We start from the raw sequence: 23,966 nt of genomic DNA on the forward strand, positions 1-23,966 counted from the left end.
ATCATAGGAAAGGTTTTTTTTTTTTTTTGCCAGGTTGTCAGTAGTTGCAGTCTCTGTTCTTTCTGTCTAACTCTACCTTTGACACTTTTGTAATTTGGCACGATTTGGTGATAGTTGTATGCCACAATGTACACATCTATAAAATAATTTGGAGACTTTTTGCTAAATGGAGGTTCAGAAATTTCAGGGAACATATAATTGTCTGGAATATGGTTGGTTAATACCTAGTCTGCTTTTTAAAAATTTTTAATTAGTTTTTAACATGTTCAATGTGCTTTGTAGATACAATTCTAAGGACATAATGATATCCCCTCCCTCTCCCGCTTTTATTTCCACTCTCCTTCTCTCTCCCCCACCCCTTTATTTTTTGAGATAACATATTTTAAATTTACATTATGATAAAAAGGCTTAATACTTCACTGAATAAGAATTTTAACAAGTAATAAAAGCAAAAAACTCCATTTGTTTTGTCTTGGGGCCAATCCAGGGAGTTCAGGAAGATCACACTGAGGAAATATTTGGGGTTTGGATTGGTCTGTTTTTTCATTACTTCCATGAGGTACCTGAGGCTGGGTAACTTTCTAAAACAAGAGATTTATGTAGCTCATGTTTCTGGAGGTTCAAGAACATAGCACTGACATCTGCTTACCTCTGCTGAGGACTTTAGAGTAGAAGGTGTGTGCAAGAATCCTACCTTCATCCCTATCTGGGCTGCTCCCCTAATGACCTAAGAAATTCCTACTAGGATTCACCTGTCAAAGATTCATCCCAACTGCTAACCTTGCCATACTAGGGCCAAATCTACAACATACAAACCTTTTGCAAACAAACCACATATAAATCAGAGCAGGGTCATGAGAACACAAGCCTTGTCTTCCCACTTTTCAAGATAAACTGCATTCCTGAAGTTATAGAAAATAAAGGCTCACAGAGAAAATTAAAATGATCAATTTACATATTTTTTCAAGTGTATAAAAACACAGAAACAAGAGAAAAAAGATGGAGAAAATGATCACATATTGGACAAAATAGTACAAACAGTGTGGAAGGACCATGTTATTTCAGTTCTGGGGTATGCAGTGTTCTTATGTTATATTCTTCCTGTCACATCAACATTCCACATTGATAATGTGATTACAAAGTCAAATATGAAGTTTTACTCAGGAGTCGAAAGTTTGAAGACATCCTGGAATAATCTCATATTCTCTATTGAAGAGCTACAGGGACAGATATACATGGCTAATAGACATAACTCTCCAATTAATTTGAAGAGCCACTATGGGTTTTATTGTTACTTAAGCGGAGGATATATCATCAATAGGTCATTAAATAAATACTTCATGAATAGAAATATTTTCTTTTATGTGGAGTGTGTTCTGAGTACATAGAAACTTTTGTATGTTGGCTCAAAGGTATATTTATATAACTGTGTAGGACCCAAGTGCCTCACGAATACGAAGTATCTCTATTCTTCTCATCCCTTTCTATGTTTAACACATACATGTTATACTTAACTATTTTTCATAAATTTTGCAATTTCCATGAGTTCTGCCAACATCTAACAAACATTTTGCTTATTAGCCGTTTGTCCATTCTTCAAATATTTTAAAAGAAAGCCTATATTTTACAAATTATAAGCTTATTAATCTACTAAAATTGAATACTTTTCATTAGGTAATAAAAGCATACTCTTTTCACCGTGTGGTTAGATGTTCTTATGTTCCTTCTCCAATAATACAGTATGGCAAAAGTCACACTATGTAATTTCTTTTTTTAAGAATTATTTATTTATTTTTAACTTTTATTTAATAAATATAAACTTCCAAAGTACAGCTTTTGGATTACAGTGGCTTTTTCCCCCCATAGCCTCCCTCCCACCCACAACCAGCCCATCTCCCTCTCCCTCTCCTATCCCATTCATATCAAGATTCATTTTCAATTATCTTTATATACAGAAGATCAATTTAGTATATACTGTTAAGATTTCAGCAGTTTGCGGCTGGTGCTGTGGCTCAATAGGCTAATCCTCCGCCTTGCGGTGCCGGCACACCGGGTTCTAGTCCCAGTCGGGGCGCCGGATTCTGTCCCGGTTGCCCCTCTTCCAGGCCAGCTCTCTGCTGTGGCCAGGGAGTGCAGTGGAGGATGGCCCAAGTGCTTGGGCCCTGAACCCCGTGGGAGACCAGGATAAGCACCTGGCTCCTGCCATCGGATTAGTGCTGTGCGCTGGCCGCAGCGTGCCAGCCGCGGCAGCCATTGGAGGGTGAACCAACAGCAAAGGAAGCCCTTTCTCTCTGTCTCTCTCTCTCTCACTGTCCGCTCTGCCTGTCAAAAAAAAAAAAAAAAAAAGATTTCAGCAGTTTGCACCTACACAGAAACACAAAGTGTAAAATACTGTTTGAGTACTAGTTATACCATTAATTCACATAATACAACATATTAAGGACAGTTGCACAGAGAGAGACAGAGAGGCAGAGAGAGGTCTTCTATCCTCTGGTTCATTCCCCAGGTGGCTACAATGGCTGGAGCTGCACCAATCTGAAGCCAGGAGCCAGGAATTTCTTCTGGGTCTCCCAAGCGGGTGCAGGGGCCCAAGGACTTGGGCCATCTTGTACTGCTTTCCCAGGCCATAGCAGAGAGCAGGATTAGATTGGAGCAGCCAAGACTTGAACCGGCACTCAAATGGGATGCTGGCACTGCAGGCAGCAGCTTTACCAGCTACACCACAGCGCTGGCTCCTCACTGCTTACTTTTGAAGACTCCTCCTGATAGGCTTAAATGCCCTTAAGCTGCAATGCTGTCATGAAAGCCAAACTACCCATTTCAACAATAACATATGGAGAGGCCATGAGACTACAGAGGAAGAAAGAGAGCACGCTGGAGAGTGATGGCTGCTTTAGCTGTATCATACTACATATTCTTCCACATCTTGCTAATATCTGATTGCAACTCTAGAGAAGATTCCAAGCCCAAATTATCTAGGCAAACCATTCCCCAATTCCTGACCCACCTACACCCCGGTGAGTGATAAAGTGTTGTTTTACATCTCTAAGCTTTGGTATTGTTTTTACTCAGTTATAGATACCAAAATACCTATCATTTTTCATCATCACATCACTGCCATGTTGAACTCCTTCATACTCAGGATACACCCTCATATGACTGACAGGAAAACGAGAGTCAGTTGTTTAACAAAAGTTTATGTGACTGTCAGTTGGACGAGATTGTTCTACACAATTTCAGCTATCTAGGACTTCTTAAAATTAGCCTTATTAATTTGAGATTGAAGATGCTGTCTTGTCTTCACAGTCTTTCTAAAGCAAGCATTTGTATTCTTCATTGTTCTCCATGAGACTTTAAACTATATTCAAAATGAAGTTGACTTATATATATCACTGTTTAGTTTACTATCCATGATTGCTTGCACATGTCTTTGAGTGGTTGAATAATAAGGAAACTATCGTGTTCATTTTAGTGATTATTTTTTTAATGATGTCTCAACCAAGAACAGAAGAAATCACTTATTTCACATTAATACAGATTTTTAAGGCTAACAATTTAAGAGGTGATTACTATGACTTCTGCCTAAACCTAGTTGAGTATTTAGGAGATAAGTGTATTACATTCAAACAGTAGGAATAGACCATAAAATCTGAGTTTCAGGAGAGGCTACTTGGCCTAGAGGTTAAGATACCAGTTTCACATTAGAATACCTGGGTTTGATCCTGGTTCTGGCTCCTAGCTCCAGCTTCCTGCCATTATGGACACCGAGAGGCCACAGTGATGGCCCAAGTAATGGTGTTCCTAACATCTATGTGGGAGACCTCGATTCTGTTCCTGGCTCCTGGCTTCATTCCTGTCTTTTACAGATATTTAAGGAGTGAACCAGTGGATGGGAGCTTCTTCTTACTGCCTCTATGTCCCATCTCTCCTCCCACCTCAAAGTATATATTTGTTTCAGTTTGAAGCAGGCATCCAGCACAGTCATTAAGGCACCTCTTTAAAAAAAAAAGATTTTATTTATTTATTTGTGAGGTAGAGTTACAGACAATGAGAGGGAGAGGAAGAGGGAGAGACAGAGAGAAAGGTCTTCCTTCCAAATGATGGTTCACTCCCCAAATAGCCGCAACAGCCACAGCTGCACTGATCGGAAGCCAGGAGCCAGGAGCTTCTTCCGGGTCTCCCATGTGGGTGCAGGGGCCCAAGGACTTGGGCCATCTTCTGCTGCTTTCCTAGGCCACAGCAGAGAGCTGGACAAGAAGAGGGGCAGCTGGGACTAGAACCAGCGCCCATATTGGATGCCGGTGCCACAGGCAGAGGATTAACCTACTGTGCCATGGCGCCAGCCCCACGGCACCTCTTAGGATGCCCATATCCCATATCCAAGTGACTGGGTTTGGGTCCTGGCTCTGCTTCAGATTCCAGCTTCTTGCCAATGTGGACTTGAGGAGGCAGCAGGTGATGACTCGGATTCTGTTCCTGGCTTCTGATTTTGGCCCCAGTCCAGGCTGTGGAAGGCATTTGAAGACAAGTGAATGGGAACACTCCCTTTTTATTCTCTTTCTTTTTCCCTTCCAAATAAATAAATTTAATTCTTTTACAATAATATTTGTAGAAGAGACATTTTGCCTTTAATGCAAAACATTTAACAGTTTTTATTCTTGCTCTGTATTTCTTTTATTCCCAATTTTCTTCAGAGTTATTTAAGCCATGTTTCTCCAAGTGGGATCCCTGACCAAGCTGTGTAAGTATTACCAAGGAACTTACTAGGAATGCAAATCCTTGGGCTGTATTCCAGAACTATCAGATCAGGAACTCTGGGGATGGGCCCAGCAATCTGTGTTGTAACAGTCCCTTCTACAGATTCTCTAGTGTGCTAAATTCGACAGCCGCTAAACTAGAGGAAGTGATGTTCGTAATGACTCTTCTTTCCTCACATGAACTGGTTCACTAGTGCCTTGTGCAAAGTTGTTTCTTAAAAATGACTCTCTCATGCCAGTGTGGTGGTGCAAAGGTTAAACTAGGGCTTGCACTGTGTGCATCCCAATGTCAGAGGGCCAGTTGAAGTCCCTGTTGCTCTGTTTCCGGTCTATCTTCCTGCTAATGGGTCTGGGAAAGCACAGATGATGGACAAAATACTTGTGTTCCTGCCAGCCATGTAGGAGACCCTGGTAGAATTCTGGGTTCCTGGCATTGGCCTGACCCAACCCTGGTTTTTTGGCCATTTGGGCAGTGAACCAGCACATGGAGGATTTTCCTTTAACCTCTGTTCTTTCTTTCTATTCCTCTCTCTCTCTCTGTCTCTCTCTGTGTGTGTGTCTTATCTCTATGTAACAAAATACATACATACATACATTTAAAAATAAGAATGCCTTTCCTGTGTGAGGGACATTGTAAATCTTTTGTGGAATTCCAGGAAGTAAAAGTTATGAGTACTGATGTCAGATTAATAGGATATCTGCTGGAAATATATAGGGCTGCCTTGGGAGATAGTGAGATTTTCATGGTTAAAAGCATTTAATGAAGGGTTGATTGGGTGATCTAGACCCTTGCCACTCATATTGTCCCACGATCTTGGAGGTTGTTGAATGTCAGGATTCACCATCCTTAGTGAATCAGAATTTAAAATTTAACAAGATACATATGCATATTATTTTTGAGTAACAGTGCTCCACTTGACATCGTATGAACCTTCGTGCTATTTTTACATTTATTATATGATGTCATTTTGAGCAGAGTTTAAATAAAAATCTAGAAGAGAAGGAGGTAAATACAGGAGCTTGACTTCACATTTCACTGGGGTCATTAACTGAATTAACTACTACCCCCAGAAAGGAAATTTCTCCTTCTTGAGTATATACTTAAATGAGCTGGTATTTGAGTACTGCTTCTTTTACAATTCTTTTTTTTTTTTTTTTTGACAGGCAGAGTGGATAGTGAGAGAGAGAGAGACAGAGAGAAAGGTCTTCCTTTTTGCCATTGGTTCACCCTCCAATGGCCGCCGCAGCCGGCGCATCTCGCTGATCTGAAGCCAGGAGCCAGGTGCTTCTCCTGGTCTCCCATGTGGGTGCAAGGCCCACGCACTTGGGCCATCCTCCACTGCCTTTCCGGACCATAGCAGAGAGCTGGCCTGGAAGAGGGGCAACCAGGATAGAATCCGGCGTCCCAACCGGGACTAGAACCCGGTGTGCCGGCGCCGCAAGGCTGAGGATTAGCCTGTTAAGCCACAGCGCTGGCCCTTTTACAATTCTTAAAAAAAGGTTTTTTTTTTTTTTTTTTTTTTTTTTTTTTTTTTTTTTTTTGAGAGAGAGGTGGAGGGACAGAAGGAGGGAGGAAGAAGGAGGGTGGGAAGGAGAAAGAGAGAGAGTGATCGAGCGCAGGAGAGAGATCTTCCACCCACTGGTTCACTCTTTAAATTGCCTGCAGTAGCTGGGGCTGAGCCAGGCTAAAGCCAGGGCAGGGAACTGGGTCTCCCATGTGGGTAGCAGGCTCCCAAGTGCTAGAGCAGTCACCTGCAGCCTCCCTGGAGTACTGCTTCTTTGTTAACTTTGGACTCTGCTTTACAAAAAAGTAAAACACAGCTTGGGGGTTTTTATGAACTACACTCTCAGGGTTCTTGCACTAACCCTCACGCCACACTGGATGTTTAGTCCTGCCCCCAGTTCTTATGTATGTCCCTGTCCCTTTCACTAAATCGGGGGCGTGGGAAGCCTCCGGATGGAGACATTTCCCTTCTGTTTGGAGCAGGAACTGGTCCTGTTTCCTCCCCATCCCTGATGGGGCTGTGTGAACCAGTAGCAGCAGCGGCGGCAGAAAGAAATCAATGTGGATAAAGGGATCCATAGGTAAAAGGGCAACTGCCACGTGATCCAGAGACCAGAGTTTGCTCCAAGCTGACATGTACTCGGGCAAGGAGTACTTTCACCGACCAGCCTCATCGGCCCAGCAGTGAATGGAGCGGAACCAGGGACGTGAGAAGTGACAGATGCCGCCACACCCTAGATCCACTCAGGTTCCTACAACCGCGACTTCCATGCGCTGGTCCAGGGGGAGCAAAGCTGCTTAAAGCAGTGCCAGGCGCCGAAGGCCGGAGAGCAGAAGGTGCCCGAGTCGATCCCACCCCCGCGCTTGCCGTGGAGCCCATTGTGCGGGAGAAGCGTGCCCCTGCCCGCTCGGGGCGCGGGGGCCAGCGCGAGCCTCGGCGACCCGGGAGCGGCTTGGGGGGGGAGCCGAGTGTATCCGCGAGCGCGTGTGCGTGAGGAGGAGAGCAAAAGACGTGATTACTTCAGAATTTATTTAAGGGCCGGTGGAAACCACTGCAGCAGCTTCCAGGGGAAGCCCTTGTTCCAGAGGAACGGGAGGTGGCGGCTGCCCGGGAGGAGGAGGAGGAGGAGGAGGAGGAGAGGAGGAGGAGGAGGAGGGGAGGAGGAGGAGGAGGAGGAGGAGGCGAAGCAGGAGGAGGAGGAGGAGGAGCAGCCGCGGCAGCAGCGACCGCACGAGGCGAGGGAGGAGGAAGATGCGCTAGCATCCTCACCGGCTCCCGGCAGGTTGGTTCTCCCGCCAGCTGGTGCCGGGCGCAGGGAGGCTGGCAGCCAGGCCGGGAGGAGAAAATGGGCGTGTGTCGGGGTCTGGGTGCCGGCTGCTCGGCTTTCCGGCGAAGGAGCGCCTCCTTTAAGTGAACCCAGAAACAGGCTGGGCGCCGGGAGGAGACCTGTCCTCCTCTCGCCTGCCCGGGGGCTCGCCTCCCCGTGGCTTTCCGGCTCCCAGCATCAGCCAGACGCACCTGCGGGGCTCCGGGTGGGCGGCTGGGTGGAGAACTTCCCTTCCACACACTCCCCACGCCGTCCCCCCGCCAGGAGCTCGCGTCGGCAGGGACCCCCCACCCCACTCCCCAACATACACCCACACCCCCCCCCCCCACATACACACACGCACACCCCCAGCGGCCCGGCCGCCGCCTAGGGGGAGCAGCGCCGCCCCGTTAAGTTTCTGAAAAGTCAAACCCCAGTGCCCGGGTCCCGGCTCCCCGCCCCGGGGGGCTCCAGCTGCACGCGGTGGGGAGCTGCGGCTGCTCCGGCAAAGAGGCCGCGGCTGCTTTAAGAGCCGCCTCCCCCTCTCCTCCCTCTGACAATGGTCTGAACCAGCTCTGCTTCCCAAAGCAAAATTTGTAATATGCCATTTTTCCGATGGACGCTTCTCCTTTGGGCTGCTGACGGAGACGCGGGAAGATGCCGAGGGGCCGCCACGCCAGCCGGCCGGGGCAGGTTCCGGGAGGCCGCCGGGGCTCGCGGGTGTCTCAGCTGCCTTTCTCCTCCCGCTGCTAGGGAGATGGTCCAGGAGCGCTGGGTGTGAGCCTGCCTCTCGTCAAGCCGGAGACTGCGGTTGTCATTGATCCGTTGAAGAAGCAGGACCCGAAATCACAGACATTAGGTACAGAAACTGCATTGGAGTGACACGGGTTCCCTTTCCGATGTTTGTATTTATTTATTTATTTAGGTGCCACCTCCCCGGCCCCACCCCGCCCCCAGGGGAGATGAGATGCAGATTCCTCCTTGGGATTACTGTTAGGCACCTTCTGCTTTCCTTCCATCTCCCATCTCTCTGCCTCCTGTCTACTCGGCTCTCTCCGGTGGGGCGGGATGGGCGATTTTAGTGTGGAGGTGATGCAGGCAACTTCCTCAGGTTCGCGGGGGGGTGTGGCTGAGGGACCACTGTACCCCAGGTGTGGGCTGAGCTGGCTCTTTGGCCATCTGCAGATGCACTCGTGTACAGGGGGAGAAAATGCTGCCATTAAAGAGGATCCTAGTATTTCCCGAGACCGGGGGATTTCGGAGTTAAACAGGAGGAGGAATATTTGTGTAATGTAATCAGACAATGGCTAGGATTTCTCTCACCGGATTACTCCTTGTGGGTTACGTGGTGTGGAGCTGGGATGCTTCTGAGGGCTACATCTTGGCAACAGAAACTTATGTAGAAAAATCATTGCGGCTTTGCCTCCGATGAGGTCGAAACCCTAGTGATCTGATTCAATAAAGTTAGTCATTGACAGAAAATAAAAAAAACCGAAACCTTTTGTAGCGCTCCCTATCTGAACAGGTGATGCTGTACAGTATGTATTTGACGAGGAACACATTGGATTTGGAAGCCCTTGAGTAAATGACTCCAGTGGGCATCAAAACTTTTATTTTGAAATCTGAGAGATTTAGGAGAAGTCAATGTTGTGTGCTAAGAATAAGGGAGTTGATTTCCCTGGTATAAAATTCTTCAAGCTAAATTTAAGCACTGGCATAATTAAACCTACTAGGCTTGTTAGTGTTTCTTCTCCTTTCACAGCCAAATCAACAGTATATCTAACTAGTATTTGAAATATTCACTAATGTCATGAACAAGGCCTCAATGTCCAATTGAGAGTGACAAAATTCTATATATTAAATTGACTGGGGAAGGGAGTGATGGAAAATGAACTGTTAGTATGTTCTTTCTGGTGTTTCAGGAATTATGTGATGAATGCTATTTTTAAGCCTGAAAATAATTGTGAAAATTAAAAAGTTTTATATTTGGGTGGAATACATTAGGCACTAAATGAATGTAGCCTTCTCCACCATGTAAGTTGCTTTAGATGTCATCCATTCTATAAAACCATATTTCATTCTCACATGCAATATAGACTTTTTAATTGTTTGCAATACTTAGAGTGTACATTAAAATGTTATGCTATATTTTAAGAATTATTCAGATATTTTCTAGTTCATGTTACACAGAAGCTGACTTCTAATGCAAGAAACTATGCTAGCTGATGAAAGTGGCTTTTTATTTTGTAGACATAATTTGTCTTCTAATTTTGATGAGAAGACTGGATTTACTTATTTGGGTTGACTGTGAAGAAAAAGCTGCATATATTCACCTAATTTTCAAAGTAACTTACATAAATTCCATGAATTTATAGAACTCCTCTACCTTAATTTTTTATTTGATAAAATAATTTTGACTTTTACAACTTGAATTTTAGAGTTCATCAGTGTTGACTAAAATTAAAGCTTTATACCTAGAAGAATGAGTCATTATTCTGCAAAGAGGAGTGTTGGTCACTTCATACTAGAAATGCCTGTATTTAGTAGTCCTTTATATTTTTCCTATGTATTCTCAAGTTAACCATCAGGCTTTTTTTTTGTTGTTTGTTTGTTCTTGCTTTTAAGCATACGTTACTATCCCTAATTTACAGAAGATGAAACTCAAGTTTTGAGAAGTGAAGTGTCTTTCTTTGGTTTCCATGTCTCCAGAATGGAATTGAGTCAAGTCCTTCCAAGTGTAGATTGAGTAGGCTGACTAGGTCCCCAGCTGTTCCTCATCCTAGTGTCTTTTGACTGTATTAAGAACTGCCTTTGATACTGATCTGAGAGCCATGTTTTCTGAATTCCTAATGCCCCCAGATGACAACAAGTGGTTGTATAGAAGCAGTATATTATATTCAGGTGAAAACTCTACTTGGATAATCAGCATAGTTGTTCTAATCATTTAAAGTCGTTCTAATAATTCAGAGTAGAGAGGGACCAATCCTATTTTAAGAATGATGTGATTTAAAATACAGATTTAAGAATATTTATATAACTAAAATTTAAACCTTGTGAATATTTTGGTACAAATTATGACAATATTGTTATTTCCTCTCTCAGTTCTTTATTTTAACCTGAAATATCAAAAATAAACACATTGGTTCCTGGCAATAATTTCTCAGAATGGCACAGCTGTTCAGTGTGTGGTACACAAACTAATAGTTTTAAATAATCAAATGTGTTGGAACTTTTTGTTGTTGATTTGTTTCCCGATTCCTTTTCAACTAATAAAAAGAAAATTGTAGCAGTTAAAAGGAATGTATTTTCCCATCTTTGTGCTAGTCTTTGAATGGGAATCAAGTGGAGAAAAGTTTGAAAAAATCTGTTTTCTCCCATTAGAGGCTAACAATAGTAGTATATTTGAGTGTTTGTGTGCGTGCAAATATACTTTGTATGTCTACTCTGTGAATGCTCTGTAACTATGAAATTGAACTCTCAAAGTTCCTGCCTTTAGGTAGCTTAGTGTTTGAGGATGTGCAAAAAGTTCTGTGTTTTGAATTGCTTTAACATTCACTAACCTCTTAATTTTTATACATGGGTTAGCAGTCACAATATTCTTTCCTCTTATTTATGGTTTTTTAAAAAAATTTCTGAATTTTCCAATGACCTTGACCAAATCATTCACAATAATCAAATTTCTGTACTTAATAACCCAATTTGTATAAAGAATCAGATAAGAAATAATTAACTACTGAGCTGTTAAATCTTGACATTTCATTTGAAAATATCACCAGAAATGTTTTCCCCAAGTACATGAATATGTAGGCAGAAAAGCAAATAAACCTTGCATTATAAAACCAAAGAAGGCCCCAGGATCAACAGCCAAACCAGCCTTTCTCCATATCAGCCTCCTGCAAAACCAAGCCCTCTGATTAATAGCTCTTGGCCATAGTACAACAAGTGAAATGGAGATGAGTTTTGAGTTTGATACTTTTAAAACATGATAGAGAATAAAAATGAGATAACTTCTGATTTTCAATAGCAGTGTTAGGCCACATAATAAGACAAAGCTGCATCTCAAACTTTTATCCATTTTAAAATCAAATATATGATTTAAGATATCCTGAATGGTTAATTTATTTAATGACTGAGAATTTGTGACTAGCAGCTGAGATGTGAAGTTACTACATTAGCTAATGTAATTTATGGTGACTGTTGTGTGGAATATTTCAAAGTGTTAGTTTATACTTTTTGGCTAAAAACTAGACAATGTATCTAATAGGAAACAAAGGAATATTAAGTGTAGTTAGAAGTATAATAACCCTATAGTTATGTACCTCAGACTATTTCAGAAACTTTACGTCTAATTCAGTCAGTATCACATCTCAACTCTGTGTAGATGACTGTAGGAATTCACAAAGAGGGCATATAAAAGCAGTAAAATACCAAAAAAGCTTTAAACTTGTTATTATGAAAAAAAATCTGTTGATAAAATAAGAAATTAAAAACTGATTACTATATGGAATACTCAGTTATAGTTTCTAAATGAAAGCATGCATATTAATTCATTAAATTATCTAGTCATTCAAAATTATTTACTTGTTGCCCATGAAGTAACATAGACTGTGTTTGCTCTTAACATTATAAAGGCAAATAAGATAACATGCAGGTATTAGCTGTAAGAGATCTATAAACTTGCAGGTGAAGAGTTGTGATTAGGTAATAATTGAAATAACATGCTTACTTAAATTGAGTCGGTCGGGACAAATCATGAAAAACACCTGAGAGAAACAAGTGAAACCAATTTGTGCTTTGTAGGTGGGAGACATGTGGATTGTGTTCAGAAGAGGACGCAGATAGGCTGGAGGAACTAGACGTATCTATTTTCTACAGGTCAAAACATTTAACTTAGCTGGAGGTGGGGCAAGGAGTTTAACAAGGTAGTGGCTAGGTGGCTGTGCTGGAACTCGCTCCTTTACAAATCTCTCCCTTCGCTTTCTTTAAGCAATGATGTGTGAAGTGATGCCCACGATTAACGAGGACACCCCAATGAGCCAAAGGGGGTCCCAGAGCAGTGGCTCGGACTCGGACTCTCATTTTGAGCAGCTGATGGTGAACATGCTCGATGAACGGGACCGTCTTCTCGACACCCTACGGGAGACCCAAGAAAGCCTCTCACTCGCCCAGCAACGACTTCAGGATGTCATCTACGACAGAGATTCGCTCCAGAGACAGCTCAATTCAGCCCTGCCACAGGTATGTGTCCTCCCTATTCTAGCTGAAGATGCGATGAGACATTCTTATATTTGCCCTTTCCACTTAATGTACTCATATATGCTATGCAGGCTTTGGTGAGAAAAATATAAGAATAGTTGTTTCCCATGAAACCTTGCCTCCCAAAAACTCATGGTATATTGATTAGGGAGAGAGGAGAGGTATGAGTTCCTATGTGGTGCTTTTCTTGAAATTTTTTTTTTCTTGATAGGGGTAGAAATCCACTTGTTGATTAACCTTTAAAATCACGAGAATATGTGTATAATTGGTTGCATCTTTCTTATTTTAAACCTGAATTATAACTTTTGGAAGTACATATTTTCCATTTTTAGTTCTGTGTCTTTGGAAATAATACTCTGGAAGTATACTGTCTACTTATTGTTTTGCCTCTCTTTAAAAAATTCCCATTACCTGCTTTAAATTCTTAGTATTACCAATGTGTTACCTTTCCCCTCAAAAAATATATTAACCAGTCTTTATTTCTGAAGTATTTTAGAAATGAAATTGTAAATAGGAAAATGTTCAATTTATACTCACAAAGTTAACCTTATATTAGTTTTTTAAAAATAATTTCTGTTAATCTTCATATTTCATTGGAAAAGTAAAAATTTTAAGATTACCATCTTTTTTATACCAAAGTTAATGAGGAGACGCAGTTAACCTGTGGAAGGATAGCATAACTCTGCTTCTTTTATGTAACAGAAAAATATAGAATATGAATGAGATTTCTAATAATCACGCCAAATAAACTACTTGATTTTTAAGACTTTATTTATTTGAGAGGTAGAGCTACAGAGAGGGTGAGACAGAAAGGTCTTCCATCTGCTGGTTCACTCCCCAAATGGCCCAAATCGGCCAGAGCTGGGCCAATCAGAAGCCAGGAGCCAGGAGCCAGGAGCCACCTTCTAATTAGAATAATTAAGGTTTTTAAAAACTTTTCCTATAAAAATAAAAAACAGGTAAGCATTTTATAAATATTTTGTAAAAGTACTGAAACAAGATACTTTGTGGAAAAAAGTAGAAAAACATGAAATTTTATATATAACTGTTATAAAGGTAAATATTTTCTTAAAAGCAAAGGATGGGCCGGCGCCGTGGCTCACTAGGCTAATCCTCCACCTGCGGCGTTGGCCCTCCAGGTTCTGTCCCGGTTGCTCCTCTTCCAGTCCAGTTCTCTGCTATGGCCCGGGAAGGCAGTGGAGGACAGCCCAAGTGCTTGGGCCCTGCGCCTGCATGGGAGACTAGGAGGAAGCACCTGGCTCCTGGGTTTGGATGGGCGCAGCGCCGGCTGTAACGGCCACTTGGGGGGTGAACCTACAGAAAAAGGAAGACCTTTCTCTCTGTCCCTCTCTCACTGTCAAACTCTGCCTGTCAAAAAAAAAAAAAAGATGAAAATATTTTAATTACAGCCAATCAATTATGTTTAGATATTACCTTGTAAAATTTTGTAAAATATTTAGATAATACCTTGTAAAATTTTGTTTGGATTGTTAATTATAGTACTATACAACCTCTTACCAAAATTCTGTGGAACCAATTGTGATTTGGAGTTCAGATGTGTCCTGATTTTCTATGTGTATTTAATGAATATTATGGAAGAATCCTTCAGAAGGAGTACAGACAGCATCCTATAATTATACATGCATATTTATGGTGAGAATTGTGTGAATATGCCTGGTGCAGTGCATAAATAAAGTTTAAAAATAGTCTCCTGTTAGTACCAATCTGGTTTTGACACCAGTCAAGTTTGCTATAGATGTACAAATATAATATCAATTTTCAGTTACAGGCTTTGGTTCTTTAGGGACTATGAGTATATACACTTAGAAAGCAATAGTGCAAATCTCTTTTACAATTAATTGGGCACATATTCTCAGGATTGATTTGTACTTAGTATTACGCATTATCTGAGTACACCTGGTTACTCACAAGGTCTTAAAGACAGTAAAGATTTTATAATTTCTTCTAAGGTGAGCATTTAATACATTCATCTGTAACTTTAGAAGTATAAGTTTGCTATAATTAATAAGGGAGTATTCATTATTAATTGGCATATTTGAATCTTTTAATATTTTGTAAGCGAAGTACCTACATTGTTTGGTGGTGTCATATTTGACAGCTGCAAAAGAAAATGACTACCATAAATGAGAGTTTTAAGGCAAAATAAAGCATATAAAATTGAAAACTAATACTGTAACATAAAAATAAAACTTACTTTAGCAAATATAGGATGCAATTGAAAGCAGCACTAAACTTTGTGGCATAGATGTTTCAAATTGTCCATATGAGGTTTATAGGTGTGGATTCTGAGAGTTTCTTTTTAATCATTTTCTATCCTGTTCTTTATGAAGAAATTCAGCAGTCCTTTGCACAATCCCAACCATGTGAATTATTCTGTAGCCATGATGTTTAATTTTTGCATTATATGTATAGGAGTATCTGTGTTTAAACAGGGCTAATAATTCCATATTATTCCGCATCTCCAGATTTGATGTTTCTAAGCTATATATTTTAAAATAAGATTCATTTATTTATTTGAAAGGCACAATGAATGAGAGAGAGAGAAGATATTCCATCTCCTGGTTTACTTCTCAAATGGCCTCAACGGCCAGGTCTGGGCCAGGCCAAAGCCAGGAGCCAAAAACTCCATCCCGGTCACCATATGGGTGGCAGGGTCCCAAATAATTAGGCCATCTTCAGCTGCTTTCCCAGGCACATAGGCAGGGAGCTGGATCAGAAGTGGAGCAACCAAGACTTGAACCTGCACTCCTATATGTGATGCTGGCGTGCCAGGCTGCAGCTTGGTTCACTGAGCCACAACACAGGTCCCCTGAAAGCCGCACATGCAGTTATCCACCTTCATAAATCACAATTCACTTTAAAGTCCTGCAGAACCCCTAATTCAGTATATCTCATACTCGGTCATCATCTGCCTGCCACTCACCACCCCATTATGCTGTAACTCCTAACTCAGACACCTGAGCATTCTTTTAGGTAACACATTTTCCTTTGGGCTCCTAATTCAGTCATTAGTGGACTATGCTGTTTCTGCCTCTTAAATATCAAATCTCTGTTGTTTCTGTTTCTTCAGCAGCTGGCCCTAAACTTCTCTGTTCTATCTCCTAACATTTCCCTTTTGTGTCAATGTATCACATTATATATTTGAATAATATTGTTTAGTTTAGTAACCTGACAACTTTGATGCTATTCCAGTCTTTATTCTTCATGCATATTTACCTCTCTGCCTATAAGGTTGTTTCCCAGTGTCTTTGGCTAATTTCACATCCTAGCCAAGGCTTTGTCTGTTCCAGAAAGCCTTTTCTGACTCCAAGTACATTTTCTCTGTATTCTTGCTTTTTAGCACTTAACTTTTGTAATTAAATGATCTGTTTATGCGCTGTTTCTCAACCTAAACAAGAAACTGCACAGTTTCATCACCCCTAGTATTCTGGACCACTAGAGTACTGAGCCCTGAGTGTGGACTTTTCAAATAAAACTATAACTAAATACATTTCCACTTTGATGTAGAAAAAAACAGTAAACTCTAAATAGAAAGATCTGGTTTGTATGGTGACCCTAACACACATCACCAGCTGGAGTCAGGACTTGAGGTTTCCACGCTACTAATAGTAATTACAACAATACCTTACAGGGTACTTTGTGATGATTAAAGAAAAATATGCAAATAACCACTAATGAATTTATAAGGCACTAAATGTAATTTTTATCTAGAATGCCAAAAGATACTATTTTTTATTTTTTATTTTTATTTATTTATTTGACAGGTAGAGTTACAGACAGAGACAGGGAGAAAGGTCTTCCTTCCATTGGTTCACCCCCTAAATGGCCACCACAGCTGGCACTGTGCCGATCCAAAACCAGGAGCCAGGTGCTTCTTCCTGGTCTCCCATGTGGGTGCAGGGGCCCAAGTACTTGGGCCATCCTCCACTGCTCTCCTGGGCCACAGCAGAGAGCTGGACTGGAAGAGGAGCAACCGGGACTAGAACCCGGTGCGCATATGGGATGCCGGCGCCGCGGGTGGAAGATTAACCAAGTGAGCCACAGCGCTGGGCCCCAAAAGATACTATTTCTATGTATGTATGTGGATAAGCATTTGAAAAAGTCAAATAATTTACTACATATTTGACTAGAAAATATTAGACATGTTTTGGGAACAAGGAAAATACATCTCAGTTATTAACACATTTGTTAAGATTTAAAAGAGATGTAAAGGGGGGTGCATTTTATATTGTAAAAAGTTATTGTAGGTGATCTCTAAAAGTTTTACATATTTTCATCATCTTATTTAGCATGTACTGAGGACCTACTGTGTCTTATCAAATGCTTCCTTACGTCTGTTAAGAGGATGAGAGAAAAACGAATATCGTGTGTCTCTCAGAGAGGTTAAAAAGAGTTGCTTGGGAAAAATACATAAATGAACCCAAATAAATACAAAGCTGAAAAAAGTAAGACATACTAAATCTATGTGAGGTATGGAATTGAAGCGTGGTTAACTACTGTAAGTTTTATGCAGAAATTGCTATGACAGAATATTGTTAATTAAAAGTAGCCCAAGTGGGGCTTGAGGCAGAGTTAGGCAGCGGGGACCTGGCTCAAGGACATGTGGGAGAATGAAATTCAGCCTGGACTCTGTTTTGCAGGCTGGGCTTGGAGTCTCTGATTTACTCAAAGGAGACAGATAAGCTAGCAGCAGCCTGATTTTTACTTTTAAGACTAAATAGAAATTAAGGATAATAACCAGCAAGCTATGTTGATGGAAGTTGCTAGAGAATGAAGTTCTGTAAAGTGACCATAAAAAGAGGGCTATTCATACATGCAGAGAAAGTTAAGAGAAAGAGTTTGTATATGGGAAAATCATGAATGGAAATTGCCATTTTGACTTTGGATTGGTATTATGACAATCATACCTCAATATCTGTTACTTTAAAATGCTAGGTAACAAACAACAAAAACCTTCAATTTGTCAGATTCAACTGAGCTGAATTTGGATTGGCTGATCTTGGCTGGGCCAACTTATGCTAACTGGTTAGCTGTAGTTTGACTCATTTAACTGTAGGCAAGTGGGTGTAGTCTGGTTCCATGCTCATCTTGGCTGGGCCAGCTAGGAACATTGTACTCCATATCGTGTTAGACACTGCAATACTCTAGGCCTGGCTAGTCTCATGGTCATGGCAGGAATAAGAGCAAAGCAGAAATAAGCAAACGCTTTTTAAACTTCTCCCTGAATCTTTTTTAAAAGATTGATACATTTATTTGAAAGGCAGGGTTAGAGAGAAAGAGACAGACAGAAAGAAGCAGAGAAATCTTACATCCTCTGGTTCATTCCCTAACTGAACACAACAATCAGGGCTGGGCCAGGCAGGACTTGAACCAGTGCTCATACAGGATGCTGAAATTGTTGGTGGTGGATTAATGCGCTGCGCCATGATGCCAGTCCCTTAAATCTTCTTTGATAATGTCCTTTGGCCAAACCCAGGGAAAGCTGAACAAAATTACAAATCAAAGTATACAGATACAAAGAGAAATGAATCACTGGAACACTGGTGTAACTGATCCATCACACATATAACTGAAAGAGCCATTTGTATTAGAGGAAACCCTGTAGGAATGTTCTAGTGAACCATGGGAACTTGAAATAGGAATGTGAACCATGAGACTGGGAGATGCAAGAGAAATATAAAGAATATTTAAAACAAGGAGTGGTTAGCACCTGCTAATGTAATGGATGACCAAGGCTTTGGACTTGAGTTGGAAGGTATGAATTTAAATCAGAGTTGTTTTGCTAGCTACCAAATTGTTGGTAAATCAGCTAAATTCTCTGAAATTCTTATTAACTGAAAAGAGGAGATACTCTCTATTCTTATGAATGGTTTAAAGAAGAAGTGTGCATATACTTCAGAAACCCTCATTATAATAAAAGGTTATGCATTTTTCATAAATAGAGATGTGCTGGTATATGCCTTGATGAGAAATTAAGGGAGGCCACTAGTGAGGAAAAGGAATACATTTATCCTCTTAAATTTTATAGCACAAACGTGGTAGATGACAATTACAGTGTTATAGATTCTGTCCTGAAGGAACGTTTATTCTGGAGATGGACTACCTATATATCATTTTGGCTTGCTACTTAGTAGTTCAATAACCTTGGTCAAAGCATGTAATTCAAATAATCCTACTTCATAGGATTGCTGTGAGAAATAAATGATTTGGAACATGTCAAATGATCAATTCAGTACCTCAAAGATAGCTACATTTAACATTTTATTGAGCATGTACTATTATTGCTGTTATTATTATATCACCATCATGATCTTTAGCCAACCTTAGTGGCACACAATATTACTAGGTAATAATAAGCACTAGCACAAATTGAGAACACCAAAAATACTTACTGTTCTGAATCTTCATCAAATCTTGGAGACTCTTTGATTTACCTTGTTTTTAAAAAGATTTTACCAGTTTATTTGAGAGGTAGAGTTACAGAGAGAGGGAAAGACAGAAAGGTCTTCCATCCATTGGTTCGTTCCACAGATGGCCACAATGGCCAGAGCTGAGCCTAATTGAAGCCAGGAGCTTCTCCTGAGTCTCCCACACAGTGCAGAGGCCCAAGTACTTGGGCCATCTTCCACTGCTTTCCCAGGCCATAAGCAGAGAGCTGGATTGGAAGAGGAGCAGCCAGGACATGAACTGGCACCCATATGGAATGCTGGTGCTGCAGGCAGAGGGTTAACTTACTAAGCCATAGTGCCAGCCCCCTGATTTACCTTTCTTTTAGAAAATATTCCTGGGGCTGGCATTTTTCCTAAAAGTTACAATACTGGTAAGATGCCAGTGACCCACATTGGAGTACCTGGGCTTAAGCAATGTACATTGCCAGTGACCCACATTGGAGTACCTGGGCTTGCAATCCCTGGGAGGCAACAGTGATGGCTTGTGTTTCTGCCACCCAGGTGGGAAAACTGGATTGAGTACCTTCCTCCAGGCTTAGGCTCCTGCCCAGACTTAGCTGTTGCAGGCTGCTGGGAATGAAGTAGATGAGAACTCTCAGATTGGGTGTGGGTGTGTGGGTGTGGATGTGGGTGTGTGACCCTACTTCTCCTTCATCTTCTCCCTCTCCCCATTTCCCTTGCAAATTAATTAATCATCTATTTATTTTTAATTTTTATTTTTTTTACTTTTATTTACTGAATATAAATTTCTAGTGTACAGCTTATGGATTACAATGGCTTCCCCCTCCCAAAACTTCCCTCCCACCCGCAACCCTCCCCTCTCCCGCTCCCTCTCCCCTTCAATTCACATCAAGATTTATTTTCAATTCTCTTTATATACAGAAGATCAATTTAGTATAAATATTTCAACAGTTTGCACCCACATAGAAACACAAAGTGAAACATACTGTTTGAGTACTAGTTATAGCATTAAATCAAAATGTACAGCACATTGAAGACAGAGATCCCACATGAGCAGCAAGTGCACAGTGGCTCCTGTTGTTGACCCAACAAATTGACACTCTAGTTTATGGCGCCAGTAACCACCCTAGGCTGTCGTCATGAGTTGCCAAAGCTATGGAAGCCTTCCAAGTTTGCCGACTCTGATCATATTTAGACAAGGTCATAAAAGACAGAGTGAGGATAGTAACCAATGATGCTAAGAGTGGCATTTACCAGGTTTGAACAATTACACAGCATTAAGTGGGGAAGAGAACCATCAGTACACACAGGTTGGGTGCAGAGCCATTGGTGGTAGAGTAGAGGTTATGATTACAAAGGAATGAGGCCCAAGTGTGCTAGACAGGGTCTAGAACAAAGGACAGAGTCATTATTAGAGGAGCTAAGAAAGGTGCTAAGCTACAATTAAGTTTTCTGATTGAGAGGCAAATAGAACCTGATAGAAGGGGCTTGATAATAATCTGGTGGGCTTTAGCCGGCGCCGTGGCTCAACAGGCTAATCCTCCGCCTTGCGGCGCCGGCACACCAGGTTCTAGTCCCGGTCGGGGCACCGATCCTGTCCCGGTTGCCCCTCTTCCAGGCCAGCTCTCTGCTGTGGCCAGGGAGTGCAGTGGAGGATGGCCCAAGTCCTTGGGCTCTGCACCCCATGGGAGACCAGGAGAAGCACCTGGCTCCTGCCATCGGAACAGCGCGGTGCGCCGGCCGCAGCACACTACCGCCGCGGCCATTAGAGGGTGAACCAACGGCAAAAGGAAGACCTTTCTCTCTGTCTCTCTCTCTCACTGTCCACTCTGCCTGTCAAAAAAAAAAAATAATAATAATCTGGTGGGCTTTAGGCCTTGTAAGTTAAGAGGCCCAGACCTACCTATCTCTTCATATGGGGTATATCCTAAGGGAGGTGTGAACCTCCTAGGGGAAGGCACTCTGTTGACTTTCATTACTTGGCTGGGCTGGGAGGAGAGCTGGCCAGGTAAAGGCAGGGGGCATCTCTAACAAGAAATTTACAGTTCTGCCTGCAGTGTTGCTGACCCTACTTGACCATCCCCTCAGCTGCAGTGGTCACTTTGGAAGTTGGGCTGAGTGAAGGGCTTTTCAGCTTAGAGCCAATAAGATCTGTGGCTCTGACCTGGGCATCCTTCGACTCCAGGGCAGGTCCATTTCCAGTGATCCAAGTCTTGGCAGAGCTGCCAGGGCTCTTCACAAGCTGACTTCTGCTGAAGCCCAGGCTTACCACATTGAAAGCCACTGCAGAGGACTGGCCTGTTGGGTCTCCTTGAGGGCAGATCACTATACAGATCAGCCATTAATAGGCCTGCCACCCATTGCTTCTGATGCCGAGCTTTCTTTTCCTCCTGGTTTGTGTTCAAGCAGACCAGAGGATGCAAGTCAAGGGAGTGCCCGTGTCCCATCTCTAATCTTTGGTGGCCTGAACTACAAGTCTATAGTCACAGGCATGTTCTGTAGTAGTTTTTCTAAGGTAGACAATGCCCATGAGGAAAATTATATTCTTACTTTAAAACTTTCTTTCCCTTTGGTCTGAAAGGGAGGCTTTTTCCTACTTACTGTATACTTCGCTGATGGCGAAGTGAATCTAGCTATGAGATTATTATTTAAGTTCTTATTTTGGCTATGCTATTACAGAAAAATGTTAGCCATCTCTTTTATAAGGTCTAAAGATGAAATTGTGCGTCCTACAGATTCCTTCATAATAGAATTAGTTTCCTACCTTGAAGAGAATAGAGAAATGAAAGAACAAGTTGGGCTTAGAATAGAGAAATGAGGGAGCAAGTCCTAGATCTCTTGCTGACAATAGCAATATCACATGAATACTTAGCAAACAGTTTCAACCATTAGATAACAACTTAAGAAAACATTTACCAGAAGGTCCAATGCCTTCTATAAATTTTAAGAATCATGTATTTGAAAACACCTCTTAAATATCTAACATGGTGTAGTTTGTTTAACCAGTAAACTTAAGCACAACCATATAAAATGTTTTTAGTTTCTTTCTACCAACAAGTTTAAAATATATGATACACAGATTCAGGTCACACAAATTGAAATGTATCTTTGATTGATTTTAGCAGCTTAAATTAATGGACAATCTTATCTATAAGCATTTAAAATAAAACTCTTAATAGAATTTCCCCGTGTGGACATACAATATGTACACACATATAACATAGCATAATAGACCAATATAGCAATTTTAATAATAGCTTTTAAAACCTTTAACTCTTTTTGTAGATTGCCAGTTGATTTGAATTGCTTTTTGTTTTTAGTAACCTCAGTTAACCATACTTTCTCTCAGTTGGTACTGTTAATACATTATTGGCTTCATCTGTTTACAGAGCCATCCCAAAGTACTGAATACAATAAAAGTGGCTGGAAAAAGTCCATAGGAACCTATAGGAGGACAGCTAAACACAGAACCAACAATGCTTTAGTTTTATAAGCAGCAAATCATATATAACTATGGATGACAAAAAAGTTTAAGTCGCCATGTTTAAAATTATAAACTCATCAACCAACAGTATTTTTGAAAGCACCTGTAGGATTTTACAAGTATTTAACCCTTTAGGCCTCTGGGGCTTTCTCATTAAGACAACTATCATGTCTAGTAACACAAGATCATTAGACTTTTTAATTCTCAAACATTTGTATTAATAGCATTTTCCATTATAGAAACTTAAAATTTGGTACCATGTCACATCTTGACAGTACTTCTAATATAATCCAAATAGCCTGATTAGTTGGTGTCTCTATAAGATGAGAGACATAGGTCCTTCGATTTTTTTCAGTTGGGCCCAAACTGGAAACATCTATTTATTTTTTAAATTGCATCTGCAGCCTTCCAAGTGGGTTTTCCTAAGTTGTCCTGGCCAGTCTCAAATGTTCCTTGATTATAATCCTCTATACCCTCTTGTTGCACTGAGATTATAACATCTAGACTGAATTACTTTATTTTCAGTGAAATCTAATGCCAGAACAGGAAACATTTATCCTTTGCTCCGCCAAACAGAAAGATACTGCATCTTTAGTTACCTCTTGTTGCAGCCATCCTATATTCTTTTTTTTTTTTTTTTTTTTTTGACAGGCAGAGTGGACAGTGAGAGAGAGAGACAGAGAGAAAGGTCTTCCTTTTGCCGTTGGTTCACCCTCCAATGGCCGCCGCGGTTGGTGCGCTGCTGCCGGCGCACCGTGCTGATCTGATGGCAGGAGCCAGGTGCTTTTCCTGGTCTCCCATGGGGTGCAGGGCCCAAGGACTTGGGCCATCCTCCACTGCACTCCCTGGCCACAGCAGAGAGCTGGTCTGGAAGAGGGGCATCCGGGACAGAATCCGGTGCCCCGACCGGGACTAGAACCCGGTGTGCCGGCGCCGCAAGGCAGAGGATTAGCCTAGTGAGCCACGGCGCCTGCGCCATCCTATATTCTTAATGCTTGGCAACCTCAGCTCCACGGAACTGTGAAGCAGGCAGTTTGCCTTTTTTCTTTTCTTTTTTTTTTTTTAAGATGTATTTATTTATCTGAAAGGCAGAATTATAGAGAGAGTTAGAGTCAGAAAGAGAGAGAGAGAGAGAGAGAGAGGTCTTTCATCTGCTGGTTCACTCTGTATATGGTCACAATGGCTGGAGCTGGGCCAATCTGAAGCCAGGAGCTTCTTCTGGATCAC

At 41.6% G+C, this 23,966-nt stretch overlaps 1 protein-coding gene across 1 annotated transcript in view; it reads left to right on the forward strand.

Moving 5' to 3' along the window:
• Positions 1–7,496: 7,496 nt before the first annotated feature.
• Positions 7,497–23,966, forward strand: part of PPFIA2 (PTPRF interacting protein alpha 2) — a 535,398-nt gene continuing 518,928 nt past the window's right edge. Inside the window, exons 1-3 of the mRNA XM_062202051.1 lie at positions 7,497–7,544; positions 8,322–8,427; positions 12,556–12,806. Of these exons, the coding sequence (XP_062058035.1) occupies positions 12,558–12,806 (249 nt within the window). The 5' untranslated portion in view covers positions 7,497–7,544; positions 8,322–8,427; positions 12,556–12,557. The remainder of the gene's footprint in view (positions 7,545–8,321; positions 8,428–12,555; positions 12,807–23,966) is intronic.

This window comes from Lepus europaeus, chromosome 10 (genome assembly GCF_033115175.1).
Source record: "Lepus europaeus isolate LE1 chromosome 10, mLepTim1.pri, whole genome shotgun sequence".
Lineage (NCBI taxonomy): Eukaryota > Metazoa > Chordata > Mammalia > Lagomorpha > Leporidae > Lepus > Lepus europaeus.